Source organism: Schistocerca nitens, chromosome 8 (genome assembly GCF_023898315.1).
Source record: "Schistocerca nitens isolate TAMUIC-IGC-003100 chromosome 8, iqSchNite1.1, whole genome shotgun sequence".
NCBI lineage: Eukaryota > Metazoa > Arthropoda > Insecta > Orthoptera > Acrididae > Schistocerca > Schistocerca nitens.
Window position 1 is genome coordinate 620492601 of NC_064621.1, and position 26080 is coordinate 620518680.

The 26080-nt window shown below is 43.7% G+C and overlaps 1 protein-coding gene across 1 annotated transcript in view; it reads left to right on the plus strand.

Moving 5' to 3' along the window:
* Nucleotides 1-26080, plus strand: part of LOC126198810 (probable cytochrome P450 6a13) — a 115240-nt gene that overhangs the window by 41684 nt on the left and 47476 nt on the right. Inside the window, exon 3 of the mRNA XM_049935380.1 lies at nt 4602-4839. Coding sequence (XP_049791337.1) covers nt 4602-4839 — 238 coding nt within the window. The remainder of the gene's footprint in view (nt 1-4601; nt 4840-26080) is intronic.

The window sequence follows — 26080 nt, forward strand, 5'->3', positions numbered from 1 at the left end:
AGCAAAACTAGGATAATGGAATATAGTCAAATTAAATCGGGTGATGCTGAGGGGATTACATTAGGAAATGAGACACTTAAAGTAGTAAAGGAGTTTTGCTATTTAGGGAGTAAAATAACTGATGATGGCCGAAGTAGAGAAGATATAAAATGTAGACTGGCAATGGCAAGGAAATCGTTTCTGAAGAAGAGAAATTTGTTAACATCGAGTATAGATTTAAGTGTCAGGAAGTCGTTTCTGAAAGTATTTGTATTTAGTGTAGCCATGTATGGAAGTGAAACATGGACGATAACCAGTTTGGACAAGAAGAGAATAGAAGGTTTCGAAATGTGGTGCTACAGAAGAATGCTGAAGATAAGGTGGGTAGATCACGTAACTAATGAGGAGGTATTGAATAGGATTGGGGAGAAGAGAAGTTTGCGGCACAACTTGACTAGAAGAAGGGATCGGTTGGTAGGACATGTTTTAAGGCATCAAGGGATCACAAATGTAGCGTGGAGGGTAAAAATCGTAGAGGGAGACCAAGAGATCAATACACTAAGCAGATTCAGAAGGATGTACGTTGCAGTAGGTACTGGGAGATGAAGAAGCTTGCACAGGATAGAGTAGCATGGAGAGCTGCATCAAACCAGTCTCAGGACTGAAGACCACAACAACAACAACAAGTTCTAGGGGACTGATGACCTCGGATGTTAAGTTCCATAGTGCTCAGAGCCATTTGAACCATCAATTAGTATGCAGATAAACCATCCACTCCATACTGCTGTACCAAATTAGTTCGCGTATGAGCTAGGCAACCCAATGAACATATCTGAAAAGCGTGCGTCGGCACAAAAGTACTGACGTCACACGCGGTGCCCATAATGAAAACCTGTATCATGAGTTTAAAACTTGATTGAAGTGTGTGTTTCCCGTGTGCCTCGTATTTCTCGCGCAGTCGTCTCCTGAAACACTGCAGGGACTTAGGAATACCACTCCAGATGTACCGTTACGTGAGGAACCCATCAACCATCTGTGTCCGCATCTGCGACACGTGAAACTGCGCAGCGTCAGATCAGTGAATTCGTCTCGCACCAACACACTCGCGCCCCACTGTGGCACGCCGGTCTGCTGGTCACTTGCCACTGTAGGAACACTCTATAGGAGCAACGAATCTGTCCTCCTCGGGCAAGGTGAGACCAACCGCGTCCGCTGTATCAGTCCCCGCTATGAAAATTCAAGTTGAGCACTATCGTAGCCGTCACGGCACAAGTTAAAAGGTGCCGTACCCATCACTACACTTCTACTTTTTAAAGCGGGATTTTGTTACCCAAGCTCGTTTTGAAGAAGACGAATTTCCATACTTGTTAGCATCTTGCAGTGGGCATAATGTTGCGACGATCGACGACTCGTAGTAGTATAATCGATCTCATTCCAACTAAATTCGGCTTCACCAGAGAACCGTTCTAACGGAAGCACACCACCACTGACGTTTGGACTGCATCATTGTTTGCAGCGTACCTGTAACATATTTGTAAGTTGATGAAGGGAAACAATCAGTAACAAAAACATAAATAACCGCTAAATACGTGCACTCTTTCGAAACACTCGTCTGGTACTGCACACTTAAGCCCACACAGCATGCGTCAGCCTTTATGTACCTTAAGAAACAGGTGCACTCGGCACATTGTTCCTAAACATTATTATTGAGTTTGTCCGTACGAACTGAAGTGTGAAATTCTAAGGACTCTGTCGCATTTTTTTGGAGTCAAACAAAAGTTTCACTAGCTGAACGGAAGTCTGTGTTGGTTTTCCACTACGTTCTCCAAATGATCACTTAATAATCACCACATGGACCGAAATAAGCTGCCCCTGGTAGACCAATACATATGGCGAAAGTAGGGAAAAGTTACATACATTGAACATATCATACGGTAGTAAAGCGCAGTTCTACGAAATGTATTATGAAGAACTTTCTGGGTTACCTAACTGTGCACAGTAAACTGCTTATGTTGTTGCTAAGTACAATATCAATCTAACATACAAGTTGTGGCCTCAGAGAAACCATTTTTCGAAATTACGATAAGAATTATGACAACTATGTTTACACAGATAGCAATTTACACTTACAGTAAGTTAAGACGTTTAGAGCAATCCACAATTGAGTATTTGGTTCAGAAGTGGGATCAAAACTGAGGCTGAAAAACATCAATGACCAGATCTGCTGTTTTCGTTACTAGCTTCTGAGAAAGGGATGACGTGTTGAATGGAATGGACGTTCTACAGGGCGCAGAATTATAGAAGTGGAATTACATGGAGCACCTATAGCGGAATGGTCACTAAATATTAAAACAATTAAAACATGTAACTATAAAACCACGAAAAGTATATAACAGTAAGTTGTTGAAGTGAAACTATGTGCAAGCAACTAAAGTTGCAAGTGCCGCACGCAACACGATTTCTATAATTTTACTACGTTTTTCGTCTTTTGTTATTTTACATCCATTGTTCTACAACCTTTATACAACTTACCTACTTTCAGAGAAAGACTTTTATAGTTCTATACTTCCAGTCTTTTACAACCTTGGTATTTTAAGACCCTACTTCAGTTTTAGTTGCTTTATTTCCACTTTTAGAATTTACTGTTTTATGCCTTTTACATTTTCATGCGTCGATTCATCTACACTTTTAACATATAGACGTAAATTTTTCACGTAATTAACTTTGTACCATTTTAAGATCCATTCCTTAGTAGCACTCCCCCTCTCCTGCCACCCTCCGCCTTCCTTCTTTTTGTTTTGTGGTAAGTTCCTATGGAACCAAACTGCTGATGTTATCGGTCCCTCGACTTAAACATGTACCTAATCTAACTAAAACTAACTTACGCTAAGGACAACACACACACCCATGCCGGAGGGCCGGAGAGAGGTTTCGAACCTCCGACGGTGGAGCGGGAGGGGGGGGGGGGTTAGGGAAACCTACGCGAACCGTGCAAGACTGCGGCTGTGGCCTTCTTTCCTCCATTTCAGCTCCCCTCGCTAGATTTTATAATTTCACTAATTTATGTCGTTTACAGTTTACCAGTTCACACACCCATTGTTCTACACTATTAATAGTTGAAGAGAATTTTTACATGTTATATTTTTTTATAATTTTAACGTAAGACCTAGCCTTGCTTGTTAAATCTCTACCACTCCCCCCGCCTGCCTCCTTTCCCTCTCCCAATCATCCTCCCTCCATTTAGCCTTTTCCCTCATGTCCCCTTTCACCCTATCCTCTCCTGTACCTCTACAAGATAGCTGACCGCAGTTGCAAAACACTGTACTCTGATATGACGTTGTGACAGACTAGACAGGTTGCTGTCACAGCTACATGGGTAACATTTTATTTATGTAGATCTGTGTTGTAATTACTGTCACATATTATATGGATAATGTTTAGTTTTACTTTGTTTTAAATCTGAAGATGACCCAGAGGTTTCGAAACCTTCCAAGTAATTAAAAAATTGCAGCTAAAGAATGGATGAAGATTGTTTTAAATTACACATTTGACGCAGCTGGAGAAGGAAGTTTCGGAGAATTTGTGTATGGAGCACATCATATCATGGATGTGAATCATGCAATTATGAGGAACCACGACAGAAGAGATATGACACATTTTAAATACTGAAAGGAAGAAAGGTAAAGCTGCCATCAACCTGAAGGTTACTCTGAACACCACAGAGCATTATTAGCTGTGGATTGTAGAAAGTGAGCCGGCCGCGGTGGTCTCGCGGTTCTAGGCGCGCAGTCCGGAACCGTGGGACTGCTACGGTCGCAGGCTCGAATCCTGCCTCGGGCATGGATGTGTGTGATGTCCTTAGGTTAGTTAGGTTTAAGTAGTTCTAAGTTCTAGGGGACTGATAACCACAGCAGTTGAGTCCCATAGTGCTCAGAGCCATTTGAACCATTTTGTAGAAAGTGATATCTCATTGCCCTTCTCCTACTTGACCTCTCCTGTACTTTACAGAAAGACCAGAAGGACTGCTATTCACAGCAAACTTCAACATTTTTCACATTAAGTAATATTGCCAGAAATGGTAAGGGACAGATAAAAATCATAGGACTGACTGGGGATCGAACTCAAGACATTAAAGTATGTCGTCTTGCACTTTGCCACACAACTGAAAGAATACGCTCAGAATCGGGTGTAATGATATAACAAGAAATAATTAATGTCCCTCCAGAATCGCCTATGAAAGGAAAACGAGGAAAGACTGACTAGAGGAAGTGGCAGGATCATAGGAAATGTGTTGAAGCGTCAGGCGTAGGGGGAGCCGTACCAGCAAAAAAGTGTAGGATGAGGCAGACATTGGAATATATACATCTCAGGACATTAAGCGTGCAGAGAAATGGAGTGACTGGTAGAGGAGAGTAAATCACTCTGGGCCACATTCTAACGGTCAAATGGCATCTATTACGTTTTAGAGTTCAAGCCTTTTAGGTTAGTATACAATGCACTAATGCTATCCACTAGGTCACATAATATTTTAACAGACCAAAGTAAGTTACGATGTAGATTTCTGTCATAATAAAATCCTCGTTGTGTTTGTAGATATGAAATAAGAAATCTGGAATTCGCAGGCAATGTATCCGACTCGACGAAAAAATTTCGTAGAGTTCCTGTCGACGTGGCATCCAGAAATCGCCTGGATTTTCTTCTTCGGCTTCTTCACGCGCGACACCTACGACTTCTTCAAGGGAGTCGCCCTAGGAATTCTGCAGCACAGGCAGGAGAACCACCTCTGCCGAGATGACGTGATGCACGAGTTCTTGATAGCGAGACAGAACGGCCTCGCGTCTGAGGAGAACACACCCACAAGTAAGGTGCATTCAGACTTACGCTCTCGTGTGGCTAACTTGTAATTATTTATATCACACGCTACATCGCCGTTTGACAACCCTTCATTATCCCCGCGCAAATATCAACCGCCTGGTGCGAATAAGTAATAATAGCTTAATGACTTATTACAAATACTCTGCAGATGGTATGCTGTCAAAACGGTAAGAAGGCATGAAAACAAGCGACGTGAAAAAATCCATTTTCACAATAACGTAATTACAGGGAAGATATCAAAACAAATTTTTGAAAATCCCATGTTATTTAACTGGATTAAAATAAGAAAACAACCATGAGTTTTGTAAAATATTTCACATAAACAAATCGAGACCCACTGAAGACGGCACAGCTGTCGAAAACTGTTTGGATACATAAAACATAAGAACATTGTGCCTTACATACGACGGAGTAAAAACATTTAATTGGAAAACACGGAAAGAAAGTTAACAGGAGCTTCCAATCAGAGCGAGATGACCAGTGAAAATTTTTACCACATTAGTAATCGTACGGAAATGTGCTGCTTGTCTGTAGCAAGTGCCATATTTATTTGGTTACCCGAGCATGCCCTCAGGCCTGGCTCAAGCTATTATTGCCATTAATATATCCACTTCTCATTTCCAAACAGTTGTGCTTGTGGTCCTGTGATAGGCTGCGTGGAAATAACATCACTTCCGTGGCACAGTTTAATGTAAATGCCTTCCTTGTTACGTAAGTCCATTCATTTTGTTTCAGCTAATATAATTACTGTAAGTACCCCAGCGACAGGATAAGAACCTATGCCATTGCCCTGTGCTGTTATTCTGCATACGCAATGAGAGAACTGTGCTGGTAGTATTTGGAAGTCATAGATGAAAATATGAATGAAAATAATGATCTGAGTCAGGAAAGTGGAGCATGATCAGATAGCATATCTGTACAGTATCCTGATTCCATTACAGGTCTGGTAGAAAATTTCATTAGTCATCTCATATACTTGGAATTTCCGACAGATATTCGCTGCTGTAACTTCATATCGTGTCATCTTCATTGATTCAGCCGGCCGAAGTGGCCGTGCGGTTAAAGGCGCTGCAGTCTGGAACCGCAAGACCGCTACGGTCCCAGGTTCGAATCCTGCCTCGGGCATGGATGTTTGTGATGTCCTTAGGTTAGTTAGGTTTAACTAGTTCTAAGTTCTAGGGGACTAATGACCTCAGCAGTTGAGTCCCATAGTGCTCAGAGCCATTTTTTTTTCATTGATTCATCACGATGCCTTCATTTCATATCAGTAAATAGGCTTTCATTTACTGATAACGTGTTTACATAAATATTTTCGTTTGTCCCGAAAAACGTTAGATATCACTACGGTTACAGTGGAAGTAACAGTAGTGGACCTGCCTGGGACCATAACGAGAGTAAGAAAGAACCTCAGTTTAGTAAAAATTGTTATTGCGCTTTCCGTTATACTTCTTTTAATGGTTTGGTCTACTAAGGACTACATGACTATGTTTTCCCTTCTTTTTTTCTCTTTTTTTTTCTTACCAACAATTTCTCATTCTTTTCCTGTGTTTTTCTCTTCTTTCTTCTATCTGTTTGACGCCTGTGTTTTTTTATTTGCTACTCCTGAAAGCCTTTGAAACTATTTACTTTCTCCCATTTCTTTAAGTTCTTTGATCTACGTCACTGATGTTTTTCTATTTCTGTCACAAAAGTTAAAAATCTTCTTGTTTTAAATTCGTTCTTCATCTAATCTGTTTAGGTGTCCACAGAATACAACACTTGACTTCCTCAATGTGTCTAATATTCAGTCTATGTTTTCATCATCTTCTTTATTACTTCTTAATTTCCTTTCCACATTGTCATATTACACTGATTTGACATACGTTATGGGGTATGTCCTAATATCGTGTTGGATCTCTTTTTATCCGACATAGTGCAGCAAATCGAAGTGCCACGGACTCAACAAGTCATTGGAAGTCCCCTGAAGAAATACTGAATCATGCTGCCTCTATAGCTATCCATAATCGCGAAACAGTTGACGGTGCAGGATTTTGTGGACGAGCTAACCTCTCCAATATGTCTCGTAAATTTTCGATGGGGTTCATGATGGGCGATCTGGGCTGCCAGACGATTTGCTGGAATTGTCCAAAATGTTCTACCAACTAACCGCGAACGATGTGACCCGGTGACATTGCGCATAGTTCTTTTGGAACACGAAGTCAATGAATGGCTGAAAATGATCTGGAAGTAGCCTAACATAACCATTCCCTGTCAATGATAGGTTCAGTTGGACCTGTGGGACCAGTCCATTCCACGTAAACACAGCCAACACCACTATGGCATCACCAACAGCTTGTACAGTGCCTTGTTGACAATTTGGGTCCATGGCCAGTGGGGTCTGCAGTACTCTCGAACCCTAGCATCAGCTCTTACCAACTGAAATCGGGACTCATCTAATCAGACAACGGTTTTCCGAAATCGGGACTCATCCGACCAGACCACGGTTTTCCAGTCGTCTAGGATCCAACCGATATGCTCACGATCCCAGGAGAGGACCTGAGGGCGATGTCGTGTTGTTAGCAACTGTACTCGCTTCGCTCGTCTGCTGCCATAGCCCGTTAACGCCAAGTTCCGACACGTTGTACTCACGGATACGTTCGTTGTACAACTCACATTCATTTCTGCGGCTATGAAATTTGGTACTCCCGGCACACTCTTGACGCTCAGGATCGCCGAATATTGAATTTTCTAACGATTTTCAAAATGGAATGTCCTATGCGTCTAGCTGCAACCACCATTTCGCGTTCAGCGTCTGTTAACTCCTGTCGTTCGGCCATAATCACGTCGACTGAATACAAAAGATAACTCCGCCAATGCACTGCTCTTTTATATCTTGTGTCTGCGACACTGCCAGCATCTGTATTTATGCTTATAGCTATCCTATGACTTTTGACATCTCAGCGTACGGTCCCAATAACTTCCCTGATTACTTTCGTCTACATGTTTTCTATTTCACCTAATTGTCTAGTTGTATTTATCGGCAGGCATTCCGAAGCATGAAGGCATTCAGATGTAAAAACATTGTGGTATTGCCGGAGTTTTACATTTATGGAAACATTAAAGAGGTTTTTTGTTAACTGAAAAGCTCATGCTAAGATAGTTTCCTTCTCCAAAGAATATGGTGGTATTGTTTCAGTTAACTATTTACATTTTGTTTGCCTTTTTCATTTTTTATATAAGCAGTTACTATGTGTTTCGATGCCACTTCGCATCTGTCATATACTCTGTTTTTTTTCAAAAGACACATGTAGGTCTGGTTTCGTAATTCTCTCTTGTAAGAGATTTACCTTCATTTTAAATACACTCCTGGAAATGGAAAAAATAACACATTGACACCGGTGTGTCAGACCCACCATACTTGCTCCGGACACTGCGAGAGGGCTGTACAAGCAATGATCACACGCACGGCACAGCGGACACACCAGGAACCGCGGTGTTGGCCGTCGAATGGCGCTAGCTGCGCAGCATTTGTGCACCGCCGCCGTCAGTGTCAGCCAGTTTGCCGTGGCATACGGAGCTCCATCGCAGTCTTTAACACTGGTAGCATGCCGCGACAGCGTGGACGTGAACCGTATGTGCAGTTGACGGACTTTGAGCGAGGGCGTATAGTGGGCATGCGGGAGGCCGGGTGGACGTACCGCCGAATTGCTCAACATGTGGGGCGTGAGGTCTCCACAGTACATCGATGTTGTCGCCAGTGGTCGGCGGAAGGTGCACGTGCCCGTCGACCTGGGACCGGACCGCAGCGACGCACGGATGCACGCCAAGACCGTAGGATCCTACGCAGTGCCGTAGGGGACCGCACCGCCACTTCCCAGCAAATTAGGGACACTGTTGCTCCTGGGGTATCGGCGAGGACCATTCGCAACCGTCTCCATGAAGCTGGGCTACGGTCCCGCACACCGTTAGGCCGTCTTCCGCTCACGCCCCAACATCGTGCAGCCCGCCTCCAGTGGTGTCGCGACAGGCGTGAATGGAGGGACGAATGGAGACGTGTCGTCTTCAGCGATGAGAGTCGCTTCTGCCTTGGTGCCAATGATGGTCGTATGCGTGTTTGGCGCCGTGCAGGTGAGCGCCACAATCAGGACTGCATACGACCGAGGCACACAGGGCCAACACCCGGCATCATGGTGTGGGGAGCGATCTCCTACACTGGCCGTACACCACTGGTGATCGTCGAGGGGACACTGAATAGTGCACGGTACATCCAAACCGTCATCGAACCCATCGTTCTACCATTCCTAGACCGGCAAGGGAACTTGCTGTTCCAACAGGACAATGCACGTCCGCATGTATCCCGTGCTCTAGAAGGTGTAAGTCAACTACCCTGGCCAGCAAGATCTCCGGATCTGTCCCCCATTGAGCATGTTTGGGACTGGATGAAGCGTCGTCTCACGCGGTCTGCACGTCCAGCACGAACGCTGGTCCAACTGAGGCGCCAGGTGGAAATGGCGTGGCAAGCCGTTCCACAGGACTACGTCCAGCATCTCTACGATCGTCTCCATGGGAGAATAGCAGCCTGCATTGCTGCGAAAGGTGGATATACACTGTACTAGTGCCGACATTGTGCATGCTCTGTTGCCTGTGTCTATGTGCCTGTGGTTCTGTCAGTGTGATCATGTGATGTATCTGACCCCAGGAATGTGTCAATAAATAAAGTTTCCCCTTCCTGGGACAATGAATTCACGGTGTTCTTATTTCAATTTCCAGGAGTGTAGATTCAGGTAGGATGGAAACATCGTCTGCAATCTCCAAGCAGTCAACAGGCAGTTTATCTCTTTTCAGCCCAATTATAATTTTATTAAATTCCTTCTCCTTTCATCATTATTATTATTACATTATATATTACCTCTCTATAGTGTGATGTCTCAGCTACATGTAGAGGCATAATTTACTTTTCCATTTGTACAATCAGCATGAGGTAGCTAAGACTGTGTAAGTAGAACAAGCCGCAGTTTTCATGAAACTGTAGAGGAAAATGTGGCGAATTGTCTAGATAAGCAAGCATCTTTTAATTTTTACAGCTACCGAATTATGATAATTTTTTCAGTGGAATTGTATACTATTTCTAATTCATTGTAATAAGTCTTTGAGGAGTGTTTTATAGTCCTAAGCTATGATGAACAAATAGTAAGAAGATAACAGCGCCTCAAAGTACTGACACATTCATGAGGAAAGGTTGCATATACGTCTGTCCTATTGTACCATATGTAAACATTCACGTAACACGTAAAATGTCATTATGGCTATCGGACGAAAATGTTGAGTGTAGCACTGATAGATGCTATATAAATACCTAGGACTAACTGTGCGTCAAATGTCATCTCGATTTATTAAGGCGCTCGCGTATATTAAACCACGTTTAATGACTTTGGGACTCATCGGTGTATTCATGTATTTTTATCACAATTAAAAGTCGATAGATATTAACTCTCTTGTGAGGGCTATTATGTGTTTCCAGAACGACCGATCCATCGATTTACGAATCGATTTTATGTTAAAAATGTGTGTAATTATCTATGGTAATTGCGAGCTATGTCATGTTAGGGTGCCTTATGCGCAGCGGAATGTCACCGGATAGCTGTGACAACCTACCTGTTAGCAACTATAGTGAATAGCCAAAGGAACCGGTACACCTTCCTAATATCGTGTAGGGCCCCAACAGGCACGCAGAAGTTCCCGAACACGACGTGGCATAGACTCGACAAATGTCTCAAGTATTGCTGGAGGGAAGTGACATCATCAATCCTGCAGGCTGTCCATAAATCCATAAGAGTACGAACGGGTGGAAATCTTTTCTGAACAGCACGTTGCAAGGTATCCGAGATACGCTCAATAATGTCCGTACCTGGGGAGTTTGGTGGCCAGCGGGAGTCTTTAAACTCAAAGGATTCCTGGAGACACTATGAAGCAATTATGGACGCGTGGACTCTCACATTGTCCTGCTGGAATTGCGCAAGTCCGTCGGAATGCTAATGGACATGAATGGTTGCAGATGATCATACAGTTTGCCTCTACCAGCTTGAACAGTTCCGTGCTGACATGCTGGGTTCATGGATTCGTGATGTCTCCTTACACGTATACGTCCATTCGCTTGATACAATTTGAAACGGGACTCGCCCGACCAGGCAACATGTTTTCAGTCATCAACAGTCCAATGTCAGCGTTGACGGACCCAGGCGAGGCGTAAAGCTTTATGTCGTGCAGTCATCAAGGGTACAAGAGAGGGCCTTCGGCTCCGGAAGCCCATAAAGTGCATACCGATGATGTTTCGTTGAATGGTTCGCACGCTGGCGCTTGTTAATGGCCCAGCATTGAAATCTACAGAAATTTGCCGATGGGTAGCACTTCTGAAACGCTGAAAGATTCTCTTCAGTCATCGTTGGCCCCGTTCTTGCAGGATCTTTTTCCGGCCGCAGCGATGTCGGATATTTTATGTCTCATCGGATTCCTGGTATTCACGGTACACTCGTGAAACGGTCGTACCGGAAAATTCCCACTTCATCGCCACCGCGGATATGGTGTGTACCATCGTTCGTGTGCCGACAATAACACCCGGTTCACACTCACTTAAAACTTGATAACCTGCCATTTTAGCAGCAATAACTGCGCCAGACACTTGACGTCTTATCTAGGCGTTGCCGACCGCAGCGCCGTATTCTGCCTGTTTACATATCTGTGTATTCGAATACGCATGCCTATGGCAGTTTCTTTGGCGCTTCAGTGTATAAGTACTTGTGGGTATAAGGAGCTCCCCAAGTACAATGGCGACCATTGATGCAATGCCTGAAAGACGACACGACAGTTTGACTGACTTCTCTCACAATGGAATTGTCCAAACCAACCTGTCGTAACACGCCCAGTAATTTCTTATACAGTAAGAATATACCAAAAGAAGGACCCTGTCATACTTTTAACTGCTAAGGCTCACTGCAAGTGCTTTTTTTTTTTTTTTTTTTTTTTGGGCTGAAAATTGCCAAATTTGTAGGTCACCAAGCGGCTGGGGATATACACTCCTGGAAATTGAAATAAGAACACCGTGAATTCATTTTCCCAGGAAGGGGAAACTTTATTGACACATTCCTGGGGTCAGATACATCACATGATCACACTGACAGAACCACAGGCACATAGACACAGGCAACAGAGCATGCACAATGTCGGCACTAGTACAGTGTATATCCACCTTTCGCAGCAATGCAGGCTGCTATTCTCCCATGGAGACGATCGTAGAGATGCTGGATGTAGTCCTGTGAAACGGCTTGCCATGCCATTTCCACCTGGCGCCTCAGTTGGACCAGCGTTCGTGCTGGACGTGCAGACCGCGTGAGACGACGCTTCATCCAGTCCCAAACATGCTCAATGGGGGACAGATCCGGAGATCTTGCTGGCCAGGGTAGTTGACTTACACCTTCTAGAGCACGTTGGGTGGCACGGGATACATGCGGACGTGCATTGTCCTGTTGGAACAGCAAGTTCCCTTGCCGGTCTAGGAATGGTAGAACGATGGGTTCGATGACGGTTTGGATGTACCATGCACTATTCAGTGTCCCCTCGACGATCACCAGTGGTGTACGGCCAGTGTAGGAGATCGCTCCCCACACCATGATGCCGGGTGTTGGCCCTGTGTGCCTCGGTCGTATGCAGTCCTGATTGTGGCGCTCACCTGCACGGCGCCAAACACGCATACGACCATCATTGGCACCAAGGCAGAAGCGACTCTCATCGCTGAAGACGACACGTCTCCATTCGTCCCTCCATTCACGCCTGTCGCGACACCACTGGAGGCGGGCTGCACGATGTTGGGGCGTGAGCGGAAGACGGCGTAACGGTGTGCGGGACCGTAGCCCAGCTTCATGGAGACGGTTGCGAATGGTCCTCGCCGATACCCCAGGAGCAACAGTGTCCCTAATTTGCTGGGAAGTGGCGGTGCGGTCCCCTACGGAACTGCGTAGGATCCTACGGTCTTGGCGTGCATCCGTGCGTCGCTGCGGTCCGGTCCCAGGTCGACGGGCACGTGCACCTTCCGCCGACCACTGGCGACAACATCGATGTACTGTGGAGACCTCACGCCCCACGTGTTGAGCAATTCGGCGGTACGTCCACCCGGCCTCCCGCATGCCCACTATACGCCCTCGCTCAAAGTCCGTCAACTGCACATACGGTTCACGTCCACGCTGTCGCGGCATGCTACCAGTGTTAAAGACTGCGATGGAGCTCCGTATGCCACGGCAAACTGGCTGACACTGACGGCGGCGGTGCACAAATGCTGCGCAGCTAGCGCCATTCGACGGCCAACACCGCGGTTCCTGGTGTGTCCGCTGTGCCGTGCGTGTGATCATTGCTTGTACAGCCCTCTCGCAGTGTCCGGAGCAAGTATGGTGGGTCTGACACACCGGTGTCAATGTGTTCTTCTTTCCATTTCCAGGAGTGTATATACTTTAAGATTACTAGAATTTTTTTTTTTTGAGCTGAAAATTGCCAAATTTGTAGGTCGCCAAGCGGCTGGGGATGTATACACATCTACCGGAGTTGTAAGGGGCAGCACAAGCGCAACTTGGCAGAGCATATCCTTGGTTGACGGCGCTTCAACAAACAGATGATATGACTCGATGCGATGGTAATCAGTAAAGCGATTTTCTGTTTTGTCTGAAACAGTTTTCCACACCTAATGTTCGTTCAAATTTTCAAGTCATTTCATATTCACAATAATAACCCATTGCTTTTGCGGTAAAGTGTTAAAAAGGGGGATATTGTAAAGCGGTGTCCAAATCGGATTTTGCTTCACAAAATCTGGCCGCAAACTGCCAAGACGTAGACGAAGTAATAAACACGCATCAAAATGAAATTCGCAAAACTGTGAAAGAGAAAACCATCCAAAATATTTACTGTACAGAGTGGCCACAGAACTCCGTAACCCCCTTTAATAACCGATATAGACCACTAAACTTGAATAAATAACGTGGACAGTTCTTTAGATGATTTTTCTTGAGATAGGAACCATGTAGACCTGCTAGTGAGAAACAGTACACAGTAAGCGATGGAGATCTACGAGACTGTGCGGTCCTAATCGCAAATGAGATTAATATTTCTGATTCAACAAATCATACAGTATAAGATGTCGGAAAACTACGAAGTTTACTTCAAGTAAAAGTGTACAGGAAGTGATACTAATTCGAAACTGACATGAAGACGAAGCTTGCTGTTATCACCTTATCTGCTGCATCTAGTGCCAATAAGTCAGTTTTCGTGAAAGAACTGCGAGGAAGCCGCACTTTATCATTTCGAGACGAAAAAAATCAGATTAATGCTATGACACATTCACATACGACAATGACAGTTATAAGTATGGACGGATTACTGTTTTCACAGCTTTGAATCTCTCTTTTTGTGACTTGAAGGCATATTAGGACCAAAAATCAAAAAAGGACTGTTTTAAGTGATTCCTCACCAGCTGCAAAAATTAATTCACTGCCGTTCTTGGACTATTAACCGGGGAATAACTATACCTCTGTTTTTGTGGAGGACGACGAAAAGACTCTTGATACCATTCAGATTCCACCCGTACTAACTAGTGTAACTTTCGATATTGGATTTTTTCGACTGTGGAAAGTGTTTTTAAGGAAATTTTCCGACAATATAGCTTTCAGTAGCTCCGAGTCATTTGAGGTTTATCCGAAGAACACTGTTCTTAAATTTCAATTATTTGTCTATATTCAGTTTTCATTGACACGTTTTACGAACTGCTTTAAGTATTCAATCAATAAAATTTTTCTGGGTTTGTGAACGCATTGTCGGCGCGCGGAGTGGCCGCGCGGTTTGAGGCACCATGTCACGGACTGCGCGGCCCCTCCAGCAGCAGGTTCGAGTCCGCCCTCGGGTATGGGTGTTTGTATTGTTCTTGGCATAAGTTACTTTAATTTAGTTTAAGTATTGCGCAAGTCTACGGAGCGATGACGTCAGCTGTTTGGACCCTTGTGAATTCACACACATTTGAACGCATTGTCACTATGTAAAACTACCCACGTTTCGATCAGTGTTGCAAGTGACCCTGTCCAGGGTGTTTTCCTTTCTTTCTTTCTTTTTTTTTTTGTTTACTGCTGAATGAGAAAACTTTGTTTCTTATATACCTGCTGACGTGGCTGTTATCTAATTAGGCTGTTAAAGATGAAGGAGAGGGTTATTAGAAGCTCTTTGTTGGTGTTTTTATTATTTCTTTTCACTAGTGGAAACCCGACGTTTTGATTGGTGTTTGGATTACTGCTTGTGAGTGGTGGAAATCGGCGAGTGGAAAACCAGGCGGTAATAGCGACGTGGCGTTGTTTTCTTGCCTTTTAGCGCCGGCTGCTATAAGTATGCTCGGTATGCTGGACAATAAGCAAAGCGAAGGTCAGGACCAATTCTTATTCCACCGAAATTCTGTCTAAATAAAACCGATAACTGTGACGTGCCTGAAGGCGTTACTTTTTGTTTCGTCAGGTTTACCTGGTGTATAGAAAACGTTTGTTTTGCTCATTCAAATGACATTTTGGATTATAGTGACAACTTTGGGAGTTAAACAAGGAACTGCTCCGTTGTAACTAAAATAAATATTACTCAAAAAATGTAAGAATTGTGCTACAGCAATTGTTATCAGGTGATGTTTGTGAAAGAACTGTTTCAATAAATTAAAGTTACAGTTGATGTAAGTCGTGTGTAATGCAATGTCAAACACCGCTTTGATTAATTTTCCTTTGCTAGCCATTTTTGTGCAACAGTTTAGCTATCGGTATGACTGTGTTTTGTTTAAAACACTAACGATAGATAGGTGACATTTTTTGTGCAGTTAGATGCTTCAGATTCACCTGCGTCACTGCAGACATTATCCATATCTGGCGCTATGCTTCAGATTCACGTGCGTCACTGCAGACATTATACATATCTGGCGCTATGCTTCAGATTCATCTGCGTCACTGCAGACATTATACATATCTGGCGCTATGCTTCAGATTCACCTGCGTCACTGCAGACATTATCCATATCTGGCGCTATGCTTCAGATTCACCTGCGTCACTGCAGACATTATCCATATCTGGCGCTATGCTTCAGATTCACCTGCGTCACTGCAGACATTATCCATATCTGGCGCTATGCTTCAGATTCACCTGCGTCACTGCAGACATTATCCATATCTGGCGCTATGCTTCAGATTCACCTGTGTCACTGCAGACATTATCCATATCTGGCGCTATGCTTCAGATTCACCTGTGTCACTGCAGACATTATCCATATCTGGCGCTGTGCTTCAGATTCACCTGCGTCACTGCAGACATTATCTATATCTGGCGCTATGCTTCAGATTCACCCACGTCACTGCAGACATTATCCATATCTGGCGCTATGCTTCAGATTCACCTGTGTCACTGCAGACATTATCCATATCTGGCGCTATGCTTCAGATTCACCTGCGTCACTGCAGACATTATCCATATCTGGCGCTATGCTTCAGATTCACCTGCGTCACTGCAGACATTATCCATATCTGGCGCTATGCTTCAGATTCACCTGTGTCACTGCAGACATTATCCATATCTGGCGCTATGCTTCAGATTCACCTGTGTCACTGCAGACATTATCCATATCTGGCGCTATGCTTCAGATTCACCTGCGTCACTGCAGACATTATCCATACCTGGCGCTATGCTTCAGATTCACCTGCGTCACTGCAGACATTATCCATATCTGGCGCTGTGCTTCAGATTCACCTGCGTCACTGCAGACATTATCCATATCTGGCGCTATGCTTCAGATTCACCTGTGTCATTGCAGACATTATACATATCTGGCGCTATACTTCAGATTCACCTGCGTCACTGCAGACATTATCCATATCTGGCGCTATGCTTCAGATTCACCTGTGTCACTGCAGATATTATCCATATCTGGCGCTATGCTTCAGATTCACCTGCGTCACTGCAGACATTATCCATATCTGGCGCTGTGCTTCAGATTCACCTGCGTCACTGCAGACATTATCCATATCTGGCGCTATGCTTCAGATTCACCTGTGTCAGCCGGCCGAAGTGGCCGTGCGGTTAAAGGCGCTGCAGTCCGGAACCGCAAGACCGCTACGGTCGCAGGTTAGAATCCTGCCTCGGGCATGGATGTTTGTGATGTCCTTAGGTTAGTTAGGTTTAACTAGTTCTAAGTTCTAGGGGACTAATAACCTCAGCAGTTGAGTCCCATAGTGCTCAGAGCCATTTTTTCACCTGTGTCACTGCAGACATTATCCATATCTGGCGCTATGCTCCCCGGTCGCGGCCGACAGCACTATAGGCAGGAAGAGCTCTACAGATCCCTTACGAAAGCTTTTCTTCTTGCGACAAAAACAAGTAACTTCAATAATTAAAAAAAAAATACTTGCGTTGCGTCTTAACAGCTACAATTTTGACAGTGCGTTTCTTTCGTTGTATTCTTCCTGCTTAAAAAATTGTAGGGGTCGGACCATTCTCTTGTCAGATGGAAAGAATTTTCAGCTGAGCAGTACTGAAGATTGTGACATTTGATTTGCCCATATTTATAAGCACTATTTCATCCGTGGAGAAAACCTTGCATAGGAACGTCGTGTCACTTTGCAGTTTCCGGAGATACCATTCGGAGAAGTTCTAACGTTTTGACGACACGAGAAACGGAGCGAAAGTGGTTTGCATTCACCATTCACACCTCGCTCTCTTCAGTTGAGTTACGTGACGGGTCTAGCCGATCCTCTGCTCTGGATAATCAGCTACGTCGATCTCCCCAAAGCTTCTTATCCGAAGACTATCGCTGGTTGTAGGAATTTATTGACTCTTTCTCTACTCTTGAAATAATTGGGTACTCATAGAATACTTTCAGTTCTATCATAATACATTGCGAGGTGCCGGGGCTAGCAGTGTATTTAACACTAAATTCTTCTAGAATCTTCACATGGAAATGATGAAGCTCCCTCCTTTTCTAACTCCGACTTTTGCTGTTGCACATAGATTAAGAAGAAACGCTAACTGACTGTAATCGACTCTGAAAGTGGAGTAGAAAAAGAGTTTGGCACCTCCAATAATTTAATTTGATAGAAATTAATTTGATAAAGGAAAGTTTCATTAACGTAGTGAGAAATGAAAGGGTTGCTCTACCGGTCTACAGAATGAAAGTTCTGTCCAAAATAACCATTTGATTTATTATGACTAAACTCAAAATAATAAACAAAACACATGAAACGTTTACGATACGTCACATTGGATACTCAAATAAATGCTGTGAAGGTGAAGTTGTCCATAAACTAGCTTGTGACATTTATGACCAAGTAGTATGTGGAGCCAATTCCTTGCAACTCAAGTCTTAAGAGAAGCCCAACATTAACTGCTGCTACAGTAGTGCGAACTCAGACAATGAACACCCAAGACAGAACTACGTCAGAAAAGATGGGAACAGGCGCGCTCTGCTGAGCTCTGATTATCACATAGCAAAATTCCATATTCTGCCGGTGCTGCGGACATACATTACCAAGCTGTCTTCTTAACTGCAAGGACACGATCTGGCGTACCGGAGGCGATGGCTGGTTGCTTCGACGTCCCGTCGTGGTGATGATAATGTCGCGAGTATAGCCCGAAACAAATTACCCTGGTCTGGTTGTTCCAGACTAAAGACTTCCTAGCAACACAAATGCACCCCTAAGGGAGACGAGGAAGTCTCACCACATGATCACTGACGGTACAGTGATTGATTTTAACAAGCGAAGTCACACAGTAACTCCGATACAGTCAACTTGAGCCAAAACTGCTCAGGACGGACAACATAGGCCGCTTGTACGCAGAACGCTCAATTGCCAACTGTACTCGGAAAGTCACGTTGAACTCGAAACTTCAGCAACTTCGTCAAACAGTTACAATTAAATGAAAGTATATTAGACAGCCAACAGAAGGCAGGCTGTCCAGAGCAGCGGGAGCTCAGTCTTGTAACCTACTCTGACCGAAAGGCGAGAGCCGACTCGCTCAAGAGCACCTGAACAAGCCGAACACAGAACATTACCGCCCCCACCACAGTGGCCATGGTTAAACGTGCCAATCAGCAACTCGAAAACCGGTGGAAAATTTCACTCTATTGCCGAAGCACTACTATTCCACCAATGGAGATCCTTGGCGCCAATTTCTGCGCCGATTTTGCTACGTCACAGAGCTATTCCCTGGGCAAGCCAATCACAGGTATGATTTTGCAGAAAACGCGGGAACGTGCCCGCCAAGACTGGCTGGGAACACGAGTCATTCCCACGTTTCGCTGGTAGCACGTCATAAAGTGTTTTCACAAAGTTTCTGCGAAGTAACGGAATCTGTAACCCCAGCCACTCCTTCAGGCCCCTGTGGGCGTGTCGCCCCCGCTCTTATGACAATGTCGGCGTCTGGACAGCATCCACTCGACTCCCTCACACCCATCCGCATAGCCCTTTCAAGGGTAGCAGAACCCGCCTGTCACCGGACCATCCGGGTGACGAGAGACGCTGCGTGGGAAGTCCGCGTATGAAGGAATAGCAACTTTTCACCGCATGCAATTAGAGAGGAAAATGTACATATCTTCTGACTTCTCAATACTAGCCTTGTAAAGACTATACTCAGCTATACTTCCCCAAATCGAATTACTCAGATCATCATCATCATCATCATCATTTAAGACTGATTATACCTTTCAGCGTTCAGTCTGGAACATAGCCCCCCTTATAAAATTCCTCCATGATCCCCTATTCAGTGCTAACATTCGTGCCTCTTCTGATGTTAAACCTATTACTTCAAAATCATTCTTAACCGAATCCAGGTACCTTCTCCTTGGTCTGCACCGACTCCTCCTACCCTCTACTGCTGAACCCATGAGTCTCTTGGGTAACCTTGCTTCTCCCATGCATGTAACATGACCCCACCATCTAAGCCTGTTCGCCCTGACTGCTACATCTATACATTCCCAGTTTTTCTTTGATTTCCTCATTGTGGACACCCTCCTGCCATTGTTCCCATCTACTAGTACCTGCAATCATCCTAGCTACTTTCATATCCGTAACCTCAACCTTGTTGATAAGGTAACCTGAATCCACCCAGCTTTCGCTCCCATACAACAAAGTTGGTCGAAAGATTGAACGGTGCACAGATAACTTAGTCTTGGTGCTGACTTCCTTCTTACAGAAGAGACTAGATCGTAGCTGAGCGCTCACTGCATTAGCTTTGCTACACCTCGCTTCCAGTTCTTTCACTATGTAGCCATCCTATGAGAATATGCATCCTAAGTACTTGAAACCGTCCACCTGTTCTAACTTTGTACCCCCTATTTGCCACTCAATCCGTTTATATTTCTTTCCCACTGACATTTTGGAAATGCTAATCTTCATACCATAGTCCTTACATTTATGATCTAGCTCTGAAATATTACTCTGCAAACTTTCAATCGAATCTGCCATCACAACTAAGTCATCCGCATATGCAAGACTGCTTATTTTGTGTTCACATATCTTAAACTCACGCAGCCAGTCTATTGTTTTCAACATATGATCCATAAATAATATGAACAACAGTGGAGACAGGTTGCAGCCTTGTCTTACCCCTGAAACTACTCTGAACCATGAACTCAATTTACCGTCAACTCTAACTGATGCCTGACTCTCCATGTAAAGACCTTTAATTGCTTGCAAAAGTTTGCCTCCTATTCTATAATCTCGTAGAACAGACAATAACTTCCTCCTAGGAACCCGGTCATATGCCTTTTCTAGATCTATAAAGCATAGATACAATTCCCTGTTCCACTCCTAACACTTCTCCATTATTTGCCGTATGCTAAAGATCTGGTCCTGACAACCTCTAAGAGGCCTAAACCCACACTGATTTTCATCCAATTGGTCCTCAACTAATACTCGCACTTTCCTTTCAACAATACCTGAGAAGATTTTACCCACAACGCTGATTAAAGAGATACCTCTGTAGTTGTTACAATCTTTTATGTTTCCATGTTTAAAGATTGGTGTGATTACTGCTTTTGTCCAGTCTGATGGAACCTGTCCCAACTCCCAGGCCATTTTAGTTATCCTGCGTAGCCATTTAAGACCTGATATTCCACTGTATTTGATGAGTTCCGACTTAATTTAATCCACCCCAGCTGCTTTATTGCTCTGCAATCTATTGACCATTTTCTCCACTTCCTCAAATGTGATCCTATTTCCATCATCATTCCTATCCCATTCGAAATCTGAAACATTACTGATCGTATTTTCACCTACATTGAGCAACTCTTCAAAATATTCCCTCCATCTGCCCAAGGCATCCACAGGATTCACCAGCAGTTTTCCTGACCTGTCCAAAATACTTGTCATTTCCTTCTTACCTCCCTTTCGAAGACTGCTAATTACACTCCAGAATGGTTTTCCAGCAGCTTGACCCATAGTTTCCAACCTGTTTCCAAAGTCTTCCCAGGATTTCTTCTTGGATGCTGCAATTATCTGTTTGGCTTTGTTTCTCTCTTTGACATAACTTTCTCTGTCTACCTGAGTTCTAGTATGTAGCCATTTTTGATACGCCTTCTTTTTCCTTTTACAGGCTGCCTTGACTGTGTCATTCCACCAAGCTGTTTGCTTCATCCTACTTTTACACGCTACTATTCCAAGGCATTCTTTATCCACTTCTAGTACTGTGTCCCTGTACCTTGTCCATTCCTTTTCCAATGACTGTAGTTGACCACATTCAACTAACTGGTACCTTTCTGAGATCGCTGTTATGTACTTGTGCCTGATTTCCTTATCCTGAAGTTTCTCCACTTTTATCCTGCTACATATGGACCTGACCTCCTGCACTTTCGGCCTGACAATCCCAATTTCACTGCAGATTAAATAATGATCAGTGTCATCAAAGAATCCCCTGAATACACGTGTGTCCCTCACAGCCTTCCTGAATTCCTGATCTGTTATTATATAGTCAATGACAGATCTGGTACCCCCGCTTTCCCAAGTATACCGGTGAATGTTCCTATGTTTGAAAAAGGAGTTTGTGATTACTAAGCCCATACTGGCACAGAAATCCAAGAGTTGTTTCCCGTTCCTGTTGGCCTCCATATCCTCTCGAAGTTTACCCATAACCTTCTCATACCCTTCTGTTCGATTTCCAATCCTGGCGTTAAAATCACCCATGAGCAGAACACTGTCCTTGTCCTTTACTCTAACAACTACATCACTGAGTGCCTCATAAAAACTATCGATCTTATCTTGATCTGTCCCTTCACAATGCGAATATACTGACACAATCCTAATTTTCTTGCTAGACACTGTCAAATCTATCCACATCAGTCGTTCGTTTACATACCTTATTGCAACTACGCTGGGTTCCCTTGCTTTCCTGATGTAGTTACTCAGAGTATGATATAAATATGAGAGGGGGCAAGTCACTGTGTGCATCATAAAGGCATGTCACCTCTCAATATTTTCAACTTTGACAGACAACTTGTGCAAGCCAACTTAGTCATCAAACATTAGACTCTATTAAATGCATTTATAATAACATTGGTCTTGGACCGCCACTCTTACAGTTATCATAACAAACTTCCAACCTGCACACAGAAACAGGTGGCGCAGTAGATAACGCTTCCACTCTCCCACTTATATCTAAAATATCGTTTGTTCGACGCGGTAGAGGGACGAGTGGTTCTAGAATTTACGCGGAAATTCTCGAAGCACTACATATCCCACCCCTAAGCTCGAACACGGGATATTTTATACATAATCACCATGTACATTAATATCACATAGGATAACACTTCATCGTTCAATAGTACTTTTTTTCTATTAGTAACCGCGAATACGCATGTTCTTATTACCTAGTCATTCCTTTTTTCCATTTTATTACAATTATAAAACGTGAACCTTTGAATACATATTGGAGTTAGCTCCTTCAATATTTAAAAATCGAGAGGACCAATTGCTCTGTTTTTGCTCTTTTTCCAATCGTAAATTCCAGGTGTACATGACCCATGAGTAATCTACTGTTTTTTTCTACTTTCCGTACTTTCCGTCCTACATTTTCCAAGTACGTACGTATTCATTGCTTGTTGTAGTTTAGAGGAACTCTGGGTAAAATAAAAGTGTATATTTCAGCTTCCACAGAAAACTAATTCAATATTTCTCACAACAGTATTCGAATGTTTATAAGCCAACCGATTCGTCTGGCGTTAGACTCGATAAAATACATCTGCAATAAGGTAGTTTTTACAACCACATAATTTGTTAACGGGTATTGCTCCTAGCAAGCCCCACACATTCACAATTTTTTAGCTTTTCTTCTTTTTTTCTCATTACAATAATCAACGACATAAATCCCGTAAGATAGATAAACACTCCTTGTTCCTCCTATACGACTTCCGTGGCGCGAGTTGCAAACATTTGTCGATGTCGTTCGACGGTCGCATCTCCCTTGTGCTCGTGTGTCTCCTTTCCAGTCTGCACACACAAACATGTGTCGCGCAGTATGTACGTTCTCTCACACTTATTTTTTAAAATATCGTGTGGTCGAGACGGTGTAAGGACGAGTGGTTCTAGAATTTACGAGAAAATTCTCGAAGTTCTACAAAAGTGTAATCGCTTTTGTATGTTATTTTCAAAAATCTGTTGATGGAGTGAAATGAGAAAAGGGTAAATGGCGTTGGAATGTAGAGTCCATACAACACACCTCTGGCTCCCGCTCGTGCATTCAAGCTACCTTAGCGTGAGATTTGAACTGCAAGTGACCGCTGGTAAAAGGTTAATTACATTTCTCTAATTGCTTGCTGTTCTTTAGTTTCTCGATTTTAATGCTTATTAGATGTGCAGCGGAGTCATGGTGGATTTTTTAGTATGTCTGTAACGTCCGGCGCACCGGTCTAAAATCACAGCAACTGTGGACCAAGTTATATTGCCCCACACTGAGGTCTCCGTCTGCCTCTACCCTCACGAAAACAAGAATTTATTGATCATATGTTGTCAGTGTTTGAGTACATCATATTTAGTTATTCTCTAGTGTCCTCTATGAATGACTGGACAACTCTCATAGATGGCTTGCAATAAGGCAGTCTCGATAGCAAAATCTTATATATACAGGCTGTTACAAAAAGGTACGGCCAAACTTTCAGGAAACAGTCCTCGCACACAAAGAAAGAAAATATGTTACGTGGACATGTGTCCGGAAACGCTTACTTTCCATGTTACAGCACACATTATTACTTTTCTTCAAATCACATTAATCATGGAATGGAAACACACAGCAGCAGAACGTACCAGCGTGACTAAAAACACTTTGTTCAAAATGTCCTCCGTTAGCGAGGAAAAATGCATCCACCCTCCTTCGCATGGCATCCGTGATGCGCTCATGCAGCCCTGGAGAATGGCGTATTGTATCACAGCCGTCCACAATACGAGCACGAAGAGTCTCTACATTTGGTACCGGGGTTGCGTAGACAAGAGCTTTTAAATGCCCCCATAAATGAAAGTCAAGAGGGTTGACGTCAGGAGAGCGTGGAGGCCATGGAATTGGTCCGCCTCTACCAATCCATCGGTCACCGAATCTGTTGTTGAGAAGCGTACGAACACTTCGACTGAAATATGCAGGAGCTCCATCGTGCATGAACCACATGTTGTGTCGTACTTGTAAAGGCACATGTTCGAGCAGCACAGGTAGAGTATCCCGTATGAAATCATGATAACGTGCTCCATTGAGCGTAGGTGGAAGAACATGACGCCCAATCAAGACATCACCAACAATGTCTGCCCAAACGTTCACAGAAAATCTGTGTTGATGACGTGATTGCACAATTGCGTGCGGATTCTCGTCATCCCACACATGTTGATTGTGAAAACTACAATTTGATCACGTTGGAATGAAGCCTCATCCGTAAAGAGAACATTTGCACTGAAATGAGGATTGACACATTGTCAACCATTCGCAGAAGTGTACCCGTGGACGCCAATCAGCTGCTGTTAGGGCCTGCACACGCTGTACATGGTACGGAAACAACTGGTTCTCCCGTAGCACTCTCCATACAGTGACGTGGTCAACGTTACCTTGTACAGCAGCAACTTCTCTGACGCAGACATTAAGGTTATCGTCAACTGCACGAAGAATTGGCTCGTCCATTGCAGGTGTTCTCGTCGTTCTACGTCTTCCCCGGTCATGAGTCATAGGGTGGAATATTCTGTGCTCCCTAAGACGCCGATCAATTGCTTCGAACGTCTTCCTGTCGGGACACCTTCGTTCTGGAAATCTGTCTCGATACAAACGTACCGCGCCACGGCTATTGCCCCGTGCTAATCCATACATCAAATGGGCATCTGCCAACTCCGCATTTGTAAACATTGCACTGACTGAAAAACCACGTTCGTTATGAACACTAACCTGTTGATGCTACGTACTGATGTGCTTGATGGTAGTACTGTGGAGCAATGAGTCGCATGTCAACACAAGCACCGAAGTCAACATTACCTTCCTTCAATTGGGTCAACTGGCGGTGAATCGAGGAAGTACAGTACATACTGACGAAACTAAAATGAGCTCTAACATGCAAATTAAGCGATTCCGGACACATGTCCACATAACATCTTTTCTTTATTTGTGTGTGAAGAATGTTTCCTGAAAGTTTGGCCGTACCTTTTTGAAACAGCATATATATATATATATATATATATATATATATATATATATATATATATATATATATATATATATATATATATATATATATATGCTGTTTCAAAAAGGTACGTTCGCGCTTTTGGAGCGTCCTCAGAATGACCTAGGAGTGATAAATGAGACGCATGCAGATTAAAATGGGGAAATGTTGTTAATAGAAAAACGCAAAAGAGGCAAAATTCCAGGCTGTACTGCCGTCACTACAATTAACCATAAATGAGAACTTACGTAAAAATTAATGTGGAAAAGCAACGTTCATCCGTTAATGACCACATCTGGCGTTCAGATAAAATTTATAACCAACCATCGTCCTACCGTCATCGTATTGATAAAAACATTACGGAAAGTGGAACCGAAAATACAACGCCCAGTATAACCACAGTGTCTTATGGATAGGTAAACTGTGTACAGCTGACATAATAGCAGGCAGTGCGGTCGAGAACAGGACACGATAGCCGTCCAAGCTGGCCACACAAACATAGAGCCGTAAAGCC